Below are 13,298 nucleotides of genomic sequence, written 5' to 3' on the forward strand. Positions count from 1 at the left end.
TTCTTTTTTCTTTTTTTGTTTTTACATTTTATTTATTTCCCAAAAGCCACTTCTCAAACTGTTTTGATCTTTCTACACTGCCAAATAACAATCTTCTGTATTTACTTTCAGTCTCTTTTAAAGACTTACTTACTGTTTTGGGGATAAATCATTCTTATTTTGTTTTTAACCACCCTGTGTCCTGAGACAGGGACATTTTTGGCTTTTCAGCACACACGCAATGGTAACTTTATTATGTTCTGCTATAAAATAAAATGCACTGTTCCAACATAAACGGGGCGACCGTGGCTCAGGGGGTTGGGTTGGGAAGCGCATCTGTAACCGGAAGGTCGCCGGTTCGATCCCCGGTGATCCCCTGATCGTTGTGTCCTTGGGCAAGACACTTTACCCTACTGGCGTTGGCCAGAGGGGCCGATGGCGCGATATGGCAGCCTCGCTTCTGTCAGCCAGCTGTGGCTACAACCGTAGCTTGCCTCCACCAGTGTGTGAATGAATAGTGGCATTGTAAAGCGCTTTGGGTGCCTTGAAAAGCGCTATATAAATCCAATCCATTATAAAGACAGCCTTTAAAAAAGACTATTTATTCAAAGATGTGGCTTGGTTTTTATACTTCTCGGGCTCAAATAACGCCAAGTAGCCGTGAAAATGGTCAAATCCACATGTTTATCACACGTTTGTATGTATTCATACTTTGTTTTTGTTTTTAAATTTCTTAAAATGGAGATTTAGTTTCTGAAAAATTACCACTTTCATTTACACGCTGTACTAAGACTTAAAATATTTGGGCTATTTTTTCCTAACACAGAATACAAATACAAACATTTTGTTAACAAAACACTTTTTATTTTGTCTGTAACAGTTCATATGACAAAAATGTGTTCAATAACCGGTATATACTTCTCATGTTTAGTGCAAAGAGAACTTGATCCAGGTTTATGTAAGGGTTATACTGGGTTATACTGCACTGAAATAAGGTTTCGATGTAAACAAAAACATTTGCAAACTCTCGGCTGGTGTAAAGTTACAGATCCCTGTTGTTACTGCTGAGCAGTTTGGGATAGGACGTGCCGATGGATCGCCCGTGCCGACAGACGACCAGCTCCAGCACGTACTCATCCACTTTCACCACCACAGACGTCATCTTCTCAGTCGACATGAGGAAGATGATGGTGAAGAGAGCGACCTCAAACTCTGGACTGACACCAATGAAGGAGCCACCGACGGGCTTCACCAACCCGTTCAAACTGAACTGCAGGTTCAGGACGTGGTCGTCCTCATCAGGCTTTAAAAACAGTAAATGCAATTCAGCGACATGTGCGGCTATTTACTTTTCAGTCAGTGCTTTTACAGTAACAAGCTGCTGTATCAGTTTCTTACCGTGTCTTTGTTATCTCTTGCTTTGTAGCCTTTATAGTCCACATGGCCGTGCTTTTCCTGAAGGTAGAACTGCACCCAGTTGTGAAGACCCATGATCTCCTGTCCGTGTTTGGCTTCTCCCACAAACACATGTTCAAATCCACAGGAATCCTCACTGTAATGAAAATAAAACCAACCAGCACACCCAGAGATACTTAAGTTCAGTCTCTCAGTGCTGTATGCCCTCATTCATATCAAGACGCCTTATCTACAATGTTAACATTGCGGGGCAGACAGAAGGATAACAGCACAGATGGCAGCAGAGCCGGTGACTCACTTTTAACCCTCAAGTAACCAAGCTTCATTAACGACTAATTTATGAATGACTCCATTATATTTTATGAAAACCTTTCTAGTGGCTCTGTGTGTGATTATCATACCTATGCTGTTTTATTGTAATTAAAAAGATAAGTTAAAAAGCACAAACTGTAGGAAGAGACAAACTGTCACATCTTATAAAACAAATTTTCTTTGTTTCAGTGTAACTAGAAAAATAATACATTTTAAATATTAAACTAAATAGAGATTATAACCTCTGCACATTTGTACTCAACACTTAAAAAAAAATCCTCCTAGTCACCTGTCATTGATCCAGGTGTACAGAACTTTCAAAATTAAAAATTCAAGTAAAAAATTAAAGAGTGAGTTAAGTATTACAGTGTGTTAACATCATTTTAACACCCAAATGTAGATAATCTGATGACTTTGATCAAGAAATTAGAATTAAGTTATCACACTCTGTTGTTCATCCTGTGCAACTGTGAAAATGAGATGAAAAAAAAATAAAGATGACAATAATAACAAAGGCTATAATGTTACTGTATAATGTTAAATATCAGTCTTTTCATTGTGCTTGCTACATTGGGGCTAATTTCTGGAAGCATTTTTTATTTATGATTAAAAGTGTCACAAAAACAGATGTAAGTATTTGGCTGGAGTTACAAGGTTAACCTCAGGAAGATTTAAATACATGTAGTTTATTGTCAGCCTTTTCAGACAAAAGCAGCTGTTAATTAACACAGAAAAAAAATAAATAAACCCAAAACACATTCAGGGAATACTGTGTTTTATTCTTAGATTCTTCACTGATTCTTGAGTTGTAAATTCATCTGGTCGTTCTGCTCCAGATCTCATGGATCTCATTTAAGCTTGCCTCTAACCAATCATTCAAACCGGTTCCCTTCCTTCTCTTTTAAACATTGCAGCAGCGCCCCCTGTTGTTACAGTTACTCACCCTCCGCTCCTGTCCCTGTGGTACAGGCGGAACCAGATGTCATACAGCTGTCTCTTGAACTGCCCAAGGTCTGATGGTGACTTCCCCTTCTTGACCAGATACTTGTGAGCACACTAAGAGTAAAAACACAGTAACATACTTTGAAATTTCAGACATCCGAGTAAAAAATGTGACCTATCAATAGTATCGGAATAAACCATCGTTACATTAGAAAAGTAATTCTTAGCCTTGAAAAAAACAAAAAAAGACAAAAAAACAAAAACAAAAACGGATCCATGCCTGGAATGAAAATTCGAGCAGGCATAGATCAAAAGATCAAAAGTGCCTGGAACTTAAACACAACACTGAAGCTAAAGTAATGAGTCACAGGAAAATCTAATCTTACTATAATAAACTAATCTCTATTTGAACTCTTACACAATCTGGAGATGATAAACTAAACTTGACACACAGGTTTATCTTTGGCCCCAGAAGGTTCTTATCTATATCAGATATTCTAATGTCATTGTGTTGCCTGGCAACCACCGACCGACAGACTAAAATGACTCATCATTTATGTACCTATATAACATCTTATGAAATCATAGTATGGCATAATTTTTGTTTCATTACACAGTATCTGTTTTTTTAAATACTCAGTGTTACATTACATCATTTGGGACATTAATTTATGAAGTCAAATTTCCTGTATTTAGAGACTACATTTAAAGTTTACTCTTGGATACATAACTTTATAAATGGTATCAAAAAAGGGGCATTTCAATCCATGTGAATTAGTTAAGCCTACAAAAAAAACAGTTCATGCATTCTTGTCAGCTGTATATTATTGACATGCACATAAGGCATGTAAACTACAATGAAAACTATAAATCTTTTTTTTTTAATAAATGTGTGTCAAGTGAACAAAATTTTGCAGTTATAAAAGACGGTCCACTGTGAGCGACCATCTTTGAACAGAGGCGGTGGTTTACAACACCAACTCTCTGCCATCTATAATCCAGTTTTGAGATCCCTTCCCAGACGCCTTAACGCCCACTCACACCCTGGGCCATCTGACCTCAGGAATTCGCATGATAAGGTGGGGCCAGGTTTCACAATGAACTCACCCAAAACTCTGGCTGATTGGGAGCCACATAACCCACATAACCCACACCCAGTTTCACACCTTGGCTCAGGCGATTAGAGGATCATCAGGGGGTCCTTTTGTCCCTCTGTGGGGGGACACTCCCACTAGGTTTAAATCTGGGACTCTCCACCATTTGACCTTAGAACTGAAGAAGCTTCTCGGATGAGAGGTGAAACGTCTTCAACTAACTTAAAGAAGTCCAGACGCTTTTCTTTGCAAGCTCCTTTGACTTTTGCAGTTATAGTTAACAATTGTACAGTTTTCATTATACACTTAAAGTGTACTAGCAGTGTCTGGCTGATGAGTGCAGAAGTTCATTTATTTTTTAGATAATTGTTCGTTGATGTGGTCCCTTGACTGTAAATTCATTATTCTGCATATAAGCATAAAACAACTTCCATATTCGTCTGCTGTTTATTTGTTTTTAAACAACAGTAAACAACAGCAAACAACAGCTTAAATTATTTCGTGCCCTCCTATGAATCCGCTGTACCTTCATGACATCTGTCTCCACGATGGCATCGATAAAGAGATTGTTCTCTTTGAGCTCTTCTGAGGTGACCGTCTCTGACACACCAGTGGACATCTCATAGTTGTCCAGCAAGCTGATGAAATCTGAATAAAAAGGCGTAACCTCATTAAACTGTTTAATCGCTGTTGTTCCAAATAAACATAATAAAGAAAACCTTTATAGGCCTGACTCATACTCACGTTCATATGTCTTAATACTCTTCAGTTTGTCTTCATTGACATATGTGAAGAGTGGAGCTTTGGCCTGGTCTCTGGCAACGTTACTGCCCTGAGCCACATAACCCGCCTTCCCCTATAAAAACACAAACATTCAGCAACATGTTAAAACTGAACAAACAAATATGAGGATTCATAAATACTGTTGATGCACCTGGTTAATTGACATGTAAGCAGCTCATAAAAGCATCACCCAGTTTCAATGCTAAATACACTTAAGCAGCTGCTTGACGCCGCCAACTTCACTGAACATACACACACACACACACACAGTAACCTATAACTGAAAACACACACAATGGACAAAAACAAACAAATGGCCGACTGTACCCTCATACACACAATAATAACATGGACTGAACCACCACTCCACACCATTAGCACTTTATATAACCACTGTAAAAATTAGCCACATATCTCACTGATCTAAACTGCACGACTGTAAATGCTGTATAGACAATCATTCTGTACAATACAATAATTATAGTTCTACAACTGTATATAACTTGTATATAACTTGTATAGTTAGCATTTCATAGTTCTGTATAGTTTTCATATTTATATCCTGTACATAGCTTGTACACTCACTACAGCCTGTACATACTTATAGTTATAGCATATTCATAACATACCTTCATACCTTGTACATTGTAACATACCCATAATAGACACATATTTTTCACCCTCATTCCTATAATAGACCCATTTTTATATTCTTGCTAATATATATTTTGTAATATATCTATATTATTGCTAAAGCACTTTCTGGATGGATGCAAGCTGCATTCTGTTGCATTGTACTTGTGACATGTGCAATGACAATAAAGTTGAATTCTATTCTATTCTATTCTATTCAACCACTTGAAACACTGAAGGAAAAGAATTAAGATCAAATTTACCAGTGGGCTGTGAGGCAACAGTGCTAAACACCATGACTCATCCTTCATTTCTTGCTTTAGCTTTTTCTGGCACTAGCCAGCACATATGGGCTTAAAGTGAAGGCACAAACTAGAACAACATCTCCCCACATCTGGGACTGTGTGACGGGGAAAATGTGCAACAAATCAGAAATGAGCCGGGCTTAACTTTTAACAGCACTCAGTGTGATGGTGCACTCAAACCAACCATTGCAAAGTTAATCTTACTAGTTATCTCCAAAAGTTTATTTCTGTTCATGTGGACGTAGCGTTTTCAGTGGGACAAAGTGCTGAGACTGAACAACTTGGATGAGTGATGAAACGTTTCTCCCACTGACAACCCTACGTCCACATGAACAGAAATAAACTCTTGGAGATTTACTCACCTGGATGATTGAGCATGCATCAAGACGTCTTACTAGTTATTATGTTATGACTAAGTGTTATGTGTTGTGACTCCAGTAATCTGCACTGACAGCTAATTGATGGAATAGGAATCCTGTGTGGGCATGATGGTTTGACTGGACTTAACAATGACAGACAATGTTCATCATTGTGTGAATTCTATGTGCTGTCTTTAGTGTTTTGTAACATAATTTCATTGGGGATTATTAAAGTATTCTGATTGTGATTCTAATTCTGATTTAGCTTTAAAATGTCTAAAATTAAATTAGCTTTGTCATAGAACTCCAAACATTCTGATTTATTTACTGCAAAACCTTTCAATCTGTTCAGTTTCATTATAAAACAGATTAAAAAACAAAACTTTTTTTGTCAAATAACATTCAGAAGTACTTGTCACTGAGCAACAACGCTCCCAGAACTTCACCACTGTAAATGTTTGAATATACATTAAAACACCTACACTCCAGAACCCCATCAGGCTTCCAGTCCACACAAAGGTTTGCATTTGTTGCATGCATCAGTGACTGCCTGCTTTGCATTGCAGAAAAGCTGCGATGCCCTTTTAGCACTGACCTGGAGGGAAATCCTGTAATCGGTCCCAGGTCTCAGGCGGTTTTTATCCAGGTGCCAGAGCTGGTTGAGTACCTTGGTGAGGTCCTGATCGGCCTTTTGACTGTTAAATAAAAATTAATAAATTTTTAAAAACACAGGCAGACAAACATGGTGAAATAAGAAGCAGGCCTAAAAACTGCAGTGTATGTGTTAATGGAAACATGGACGTGGAAAAGGAAGAGACGCAGAGGGTTGACGTGACAGAGAGGATGCTAGGTACAGGTTGCGAGGCAGATGACTTGTTTTGCCGACCCCTTAAAGAAGAAGAAGAAGACAACGAAGAAGACAAAGAAAAGAAGAAGAAAGAAATGACTAACCGGGGTGTAATGTTCACATGCTTTTGCTATTTCTTCTGTCCTCAAGTGGAGTTTTACAGACAAACACACTAAAATAACTTCTCTCAGCATATACTTGCTCCCACTATTCAGATTAAAAGAGAAGTGACTTCTCACGTTGTCTATGCACTGAGAGGAACTGGAGTGAATGGGCAGTCTGTTTACTTTATTGTTTTTCATAGCTACCATGCAGTTTGGGATAGTCCTCCTTTTTGTTTCAAACTACTGGTGATGAAATGAAATCTTTTTTTTCCCCACTCATGTGACTAATTCTTTCTGCGGAAAGCAGTTAACAGGAAGTTAACTGCTCTTCTTAGAATGAATTAGTAAGGTATACCAAACGAAACCGGCGTTTCCAAAACAAACATTATTCCTGTGCCTCAGTCGAAAGCAGCTTGTACATCTGTTTCAGGATGTGTGTAGTTTGTTTGTTTTTTTACATTCTCAGTTACTTAGGTTTAAAACATACGGCGCCTATGATACAGTTAAGGACCTATTTATCTAAATCATAAAAACAGTTCCCCACATAGTAACAGCAGTGCTTAGCTGTGTAAATGGCTCACATATCTATACAGCTGTGCACAATGACTCTCCATTAAAACACAGGTTGTCCGACACAGGTGATCTAAATAATGTTTTAATTAAGTGAAGACTCTTGACTTCAACACAAGCAGCAGCTGAAGGCGTTGTGTTGTCTCCTATGACATGTTATGCTTATTCTCCTTTGTTAGATAGCACAATGGCGCCAGATGAAAACTAAAAAGCCAGTGGGGAAAACTTCAGCTTCAGCTCTAAATAATGACCCCACCTCCGCCATTAAGTTACAGCTGCATGGATCAGTGAATGTGGGAGGGCTGTAATGTGAAACCTACAGATACCACTAAAACTATAACATCTCTGCTTTAGTTTTCTTTAGTTTTCTTCAATTACATCAATAGATGCTAATAAAATTGCACTGAGGCGGACTAACAACCACACCCTATGTCTGACACGTTAAAAAACGTTGAGCGAGAAGCAGATGACAGGATGGAGCACATACTGAGGCAGGTCCTCTGTGTTTAGCCTGAGTACAGGAGGGAGCGACTACAGTTTTATTACAGCAGAGGAGGCTCTCCATGAAGTTCTCCATGTTCTGTTTGTTCTGTTATATAATTCAACCCACTAATCATTCCCAGACCCTGCTGCAGGCTCCTCTTACGCACATAACGTCCACACAACAGATGCACAGAGCGCAGTCTGCATTGAGGAACAGCTGTCAGGGAAACAAACCCGGACTTTATTGTGACAAAACTATCGAGGAGAACAATCAAAGATGTGACGTTACACTGTAACTACATGTTTACATCAAACATGTCTTCGTTAGACGGAAACAAACGCGTTGAAAAGCGGCTGAAAACGACAACACGCAAATTTAAATTTCTCTGAAAGTTGAGAAGACGCCTTAAAAACACAAGTCATCCTTCTGCGCGTGCGTTATTTTAATCCCAAACTCACCTTCTCGACATGATTTCGTTGAGAGGAAAAACTCACTGAGACTTTTCTTATGCTCTCTGAAAAACTGCCGGAATCCTCAACTCAGCCGTCAATCATGACGTCACCAAGGGAGCCAGCAAATTACAAGACAGGAGAGTAAACGCTGCTCTCCACCCCCTCCCCTCGCTCGTCAGACGTGGGATAATAATTTTGTTCTCTATCCTCATAAACTCATAACTCAAACTTTTCATTGTCAAAGTAAACTCGTTATGGATGTCAATCCAGCAGTTCTGTGTGAGAAAAGGTGTAATCCTCTGAAACAGGAAAAATAAGTAACATGTGATAAAGGCGGAAGTTTTAGGGTCATAACAATACTTTTTAGCCTCACTTGGAATTCACACGTACTTGCAATCCCTTTTAAAGGTAAATGTTTTCACAATCAAATGCATTCAATTAATTATTATAATCATCAACTACTATTATCAGTAAGTGTGAGCTCAAATATCAAGGTAGAAGTTTTGGGAGTTTTATGATCATTTCGGCTTAATTTGGTGGCAAAGGCATTTGGGCAGCTTGCAGTCATTGAGTCGACCAAGAATCCCTCTGTATACCAAAATATTCTAGAGTCATATGTGAGGCATAACTGCCTGACAACTAAAACCTGGGTGAAATAGTGTCAATTAACAGCAAATCGACAAAAGAATGGCAGAAAAAGAAAATAATGAAATGAAAAGACCCAGCCAAGGTCCAGATCTCATCCTGATTGAAATGGTGCTGTGCACGAATAAATGCTGGCAAACCTCAATGAACTGAAGCAACACTGTAAAGAGGAGTGGGGCAAAATCCTGCCACGATAATGTGAGAAACTGGTAAAGTCTAACAGAAAACACAAGTACTTCAACTTATTGGTACTAAAGGTGGTTCAACAGGCTCCTTCTGTATTTTGTCTTAGTTTGTATTAAATAAATAACAACACGGTGTAATGTTTTATATGTATAAAATTATTTTTTTTATTATGTCCCGATACATAAAACCTTAAAAATGGAAGGGGCGTACTTTTTTTTTTTTTTTTTTTACCATGACTCCGTACAAAATGATAGAAAATCAGGCAAAGATTAGTCTTAGTTTCTCCTGTGGTCCCTTGGAATAATTTAATTTCCCACCAGTCTTTTAGAGTGTCTCTGAAAATCAACGTAAAAAAACATAACTGAACCATGACGACTTTTATTTTGAAAAAGCCTTAACGACAAATGGTAAGAAAGTGCTTTTGCGCAAGCGCAGTGACTCCACATGTTATTTTTGGACTGAACGTGTGTTTAGCTAAAAAGAGTTACCGTTTTCGCGTGCGAGCATTCGCACCACGCTTTTTACTGTCCTTGCCTTTCTCTTGTTGGTGTTCTATTACTGTTTTAGCAGCTGTTACACAAACTGCTCGAGGAAATCTGCTCAGAAAATCGGTAAATTTTAAGGAAAGCTAATTAGCTGGCTAGCTGAACTCACTGTAGTCCAGCAGCATGGCAGCTGTGTTGGAGCTGGTCGCTGGCAGTTATGAACAGATCACCTTCGGTTATCAAGTAAAACCTGACGAAAAGGTAAGCTGGACTCTCACAAAGCAACGACCTGTGTGTCACATAAAGGGTGTGAAGTTGTTATAATAACAAGCTCAAGTGTTTGTTGGTTGGATGATGAACATGATTTTTATGCAATGCAGTATTTATTTGATTATGAAGCACATTCATTGCCCAGTATATGAAAGGAGTGTAATGTAAGAAGTTTCGTGACTCACTCCTTTTTCTCTAACAGTCTGTGGATTAATTTATATGCAAATAAATTGTTTTGTTATAAAAAGTTTTCTTTAAAAATAATTGTCATGCAGGAGTGGACAGCCAAAGCAGAATTCACACATCACGCTCACACAGCTTCAGTATCCGCCGTGGCTGCCAGTGAGAGGTTTGTCGTGACGGGGAGCAAAGATGAGACCATCCAAGTGTACAACATGAAGAAAAGAATCGAGCACGGAGCTTTGCTGCATCATGACGGTGAGTTTGTAAATTGTAATTAGTCTGTTTGATTTCTTCAGGTAACACCAAAAACACCTAATATAGAAGTGACCTGTTGAATAATTCAAAGTGCGCTGACTTGATATTTTGTTTAAACACAGTTTATTTCAAATTATTTTCTCAGCAATTTGAATTAACCTGAGGTTTAGATTGTTTTCGTTTTTTTGATGGTGGAAACTCACAGGTATGGAAAGCTTCCATACCTGTGTGTCAAAGCAGTAACGTAAATTTCTGCCTGGTTTCTGCTTGCGGTGCTGACTGACTTCCTGCACAGGCACCATCACTTGCCTCGAGTTTTACGGGACGTCTCACTTACTGAGTGGAGGAGAGGACGGACTCTTGTGTGTGTGGAGCACGAAGAAGTGGGAGTGTCTGAAATCCATCAAAGCTCACAAGTAAGCGCACAGAAAGATGGCACAGACACACAGAGAGGGTTATTTCTTTATGTTTGGTAGCGTCGTCAGTGTTGCTTTGTGCTGTCATGTCTTTCAGAGGTCATGTGACATCGCTGTCCATCCATCCGTCTGGGAAGCTTGCGCTCTCAGTTGGGACCGATAAGACACTGAGGTAAATTTCACAGCTCTCTTTAATGGTAGATGACTCAGATGATCCGTTTGCACTGATAAACAATGTTGGCTGTTGTGTCTTTGTATCCATGCAGAACCTGGAATCTCATTAATGGAAGATCAGCGTTCATCAAAAACATAAAACAGAGTAAGCTCCCCTTTAACCTTTTGAGCGGTGAGGAAATTGTTGACTCAAACCTGTGTTCTTTACACACCTGACAGATGCACACATTGTCAGGTGGTCACCAGACGGGGACAAATACGTGGTCGTGATGAACGACAAAGTGAACATCTACGAGCTGGAGACGGCCACTGTGACAGGAACGGTCGCAAACCCCAAAAGGATCGCTTCTGTCAATTTTTTAAACGTGAGCTCACTGACCATGACATATTATCCAATTAAAATAGAGCATGGAAACGCAAAAAAGACCTCCCAGATTTTGGCTACAGTTCTAACACAAAGTAAATGCCACATTTTCAGAGGTAGACTCACACAGACACAACATTAAGTGTTGTTGTCAATTTTCAAGAAGTGGATCCCCTCAAGATGAGGCATTTTCATATGAAGTATAAGCATATCTATAAAAACAACCACCGCTTATCTTTCAGAACTCCATCCTGGCCGTTGCAGGGGACGATGAAACTGTGAGGTTGTGTGATGTGGAGAAAGCAAAATGGGTGTGTGATTTCAAGGCTCACGAAACCAGGTGAATTCATTTATTCATTGTTTTCCCACCAATCATGCGTAGATCATACTGTCAATATTCTGATACGCGTGATGATGGGAGAAGAAATCAGCTTATCTTTGTGTCCGTTTGTGATGTCAGAGTGAAGACGGTCGACAGTGTGAACGTGGATGATTACTCTGTGGTGGTGACTGCTTCAAATGATGGTTTCATCAAAATGTGGAAAATTCATCTTAAAGAGGTACGCTGCATCCTGATATTAGCTTTCTGGAGAACATGCATTCTTCGTTAATGTTGAAATGGACTTGTTGTAGACTACAAGCCACTGAGACCCACGCACACATTCATACATCACCTTTATTCTGGGCTTTTGTGCACTTTTTGCCTGTCATACTGGCAAATTTGGAGTTAAGTATTGAGTTAAGTATTAAGTATGCACAAGGACACTAAGAAGCTAAGAAGCTGGGTCCTCCGGATTTCTCTCCTGGAGCATTTTTTATTTAGTCGACTAAAAGAGATCATAGATGCTAATTTTTTTTAAATTTATTAATTTATGTATTTATTTTTGCAATAATATTGCTGACAATATTAGTAAATATTTAAATAAAAATTGTTTAAAATAAAATTGTATATTTATGATTATCCCGGTGAGCTAATACTTCTGCTGACCACCAGGAGCTGGAACCTCCCACACTCCTTGGGGAAGTGAACACATCAGCCAGACTGACATGCCTTGCTGTGAGGAGAACTTCACCGATGCAGCAGCAGATCACTGAGGAAGAAGCACCTCAGGCAACAACATCTGAAGGTGAGGTCGTGGAAACACTTCAGCTGCTTTATGATGATGATCGGTGAGGGGCGTCCTCTGCAGGACACTCAGCTCGCCTGAATGTGCGACCCGCTCATCGGGGCATTGAGTCATTACCTCACATTCTGATCCGTTCTTCTCTACTTAATATCACTTCCTACGGGCGAGGGAATGTAAACCTGAGCTAACACCCTGCTCTGTGTTTATCCGCAGAACTACTTCCCGAACTTCTAAGGACAAAGAGAGTCCGAATTGCCACGGAAGAAGTCGTCCTGGAAGACGAGAGCAAGCCCAAGAAGAAGAAGAAAAAGAACAGTGCAAAATAGAATAAAATGTTTTATTACCCATACACATGTGGATTTTTGTTCTGACGACCTGCAGTGTTCTACATCAAATGTGAACTTATTGCTGATGAAAGAAAAGCAGAACAAGATGAATGATATAATATTTCATAACATTCAAAAGACTGGCAGTTCTTCTAGAATCAAACTGAAAGTTACACGTCAAACAAAAGGAAAGCGGACTATAATAAGACCCCTGTCTGTGAGTTTCCCCAGGCTGCACACAGACAACTACTCTATATAAAAGTAGACTTCATAGCACAAACACTGTGGCAAATGCAAAAAAAGTGCCTGGAGTCTGAAGCTACCAATGATGTAATGTGCCAGAGCAAATGTAACAAAGATTTATTATTTTTCTCCACAGCTCAGAACCCTTCTTAAAACAGCTTAGGCTGCACATCTGCCAGCATCTTGGTATGTTGTACACATTTTGTTATAGGTGAGATAAAGCACAACTGCTGAGTGTATTTTTTTAAATAAATACATTTTCTGTCCTCGTGAGTCATCTCTTTTCCTCCTGTAGGGGAGTCAGAAAATTAGACGTTCTTTTAATTTGAAAGGGCATGCAAAAG

The 13,298-nt window shown here is 39.2% G+C and overlaps 2 protein-coding genes across 2 annotated transcripts; one reads left to right on the top strand and one right to left on the bottom strand.

The window, feature by feature from the left end:
- Positions 1-821: 821 nt before the first annotated feature.
- On the bottom strand, positions 822-8,401 carry LOC146497395 (uridylate-specific endoribonuclease C-like). Its single transcript, XM_085140163.1, has 7 exons — positions 8,287-8,401; positions 6,419-6,518; positions 4,488-4,599; positions 4,270-4,391; positions 2,651-2,763; positions 1,378-1,531; positions 822-1,282 (listed from the first exon to the last, which is right to left on the bottom strand). The coding sequence occupies exons 1-7, from the start codon at positions 8,295-8,297 to the stop codon at positions 1,022-1,024; spliced, it is 873 nt and encodes a 290-aa protein (XP_084996289.1). The 5' UTR covers positions 8,298-8,401; the 3' UTR covers positions 822-1,021.
- A 1,132-nt stretch (positions 8,402-9,533) lies between these two features.
- On the top strand, positions 9,534-13,221 carry pak1ip1 (PAK1 interacting protein 1). The gene is made up of 10 exons (XM_085140160.1): positions 9,534-9,857; positions 10,142-10,304; positions 10,600-10,720; positions 10,818-10,892; positions 10,987-11,039; positions 11,114-11,259; positions 11,501-11,598; positions 11,719-11,818; positions 12,253-12,385; positions 12,599-13,221. Exons 1-10 carry the CDS (start codon positions 9,780-9,782, stop codon positions 12,709-12,711), a joined length of 1,080 nt encoding a protein of 359 aa, XP_084996286.1. The 5' UTR covers positions 9,534-9,779; the 3' UTR covers positions 12,712-13,221.
- The last annotated feature ends 77 nt before the right edge of the window (positions 13,222-13,298 follow it).

Source organism: Neolamprologus multifasciatus, chromosome 18 (assembly GCF_963576455.1).
Source record: "Neolamprologus multifasciatus chromosome 18, fNeoMul1.2, whole genome shotgun sequence".
NCBI classification, from domain to species: domain Eukaryota; kingdom Metazoa; phylum Chordata; class Actinopteri; order Cichliformes; family Cichlidae; genus Neolamprologus; species Neolamprologus multifasciatus.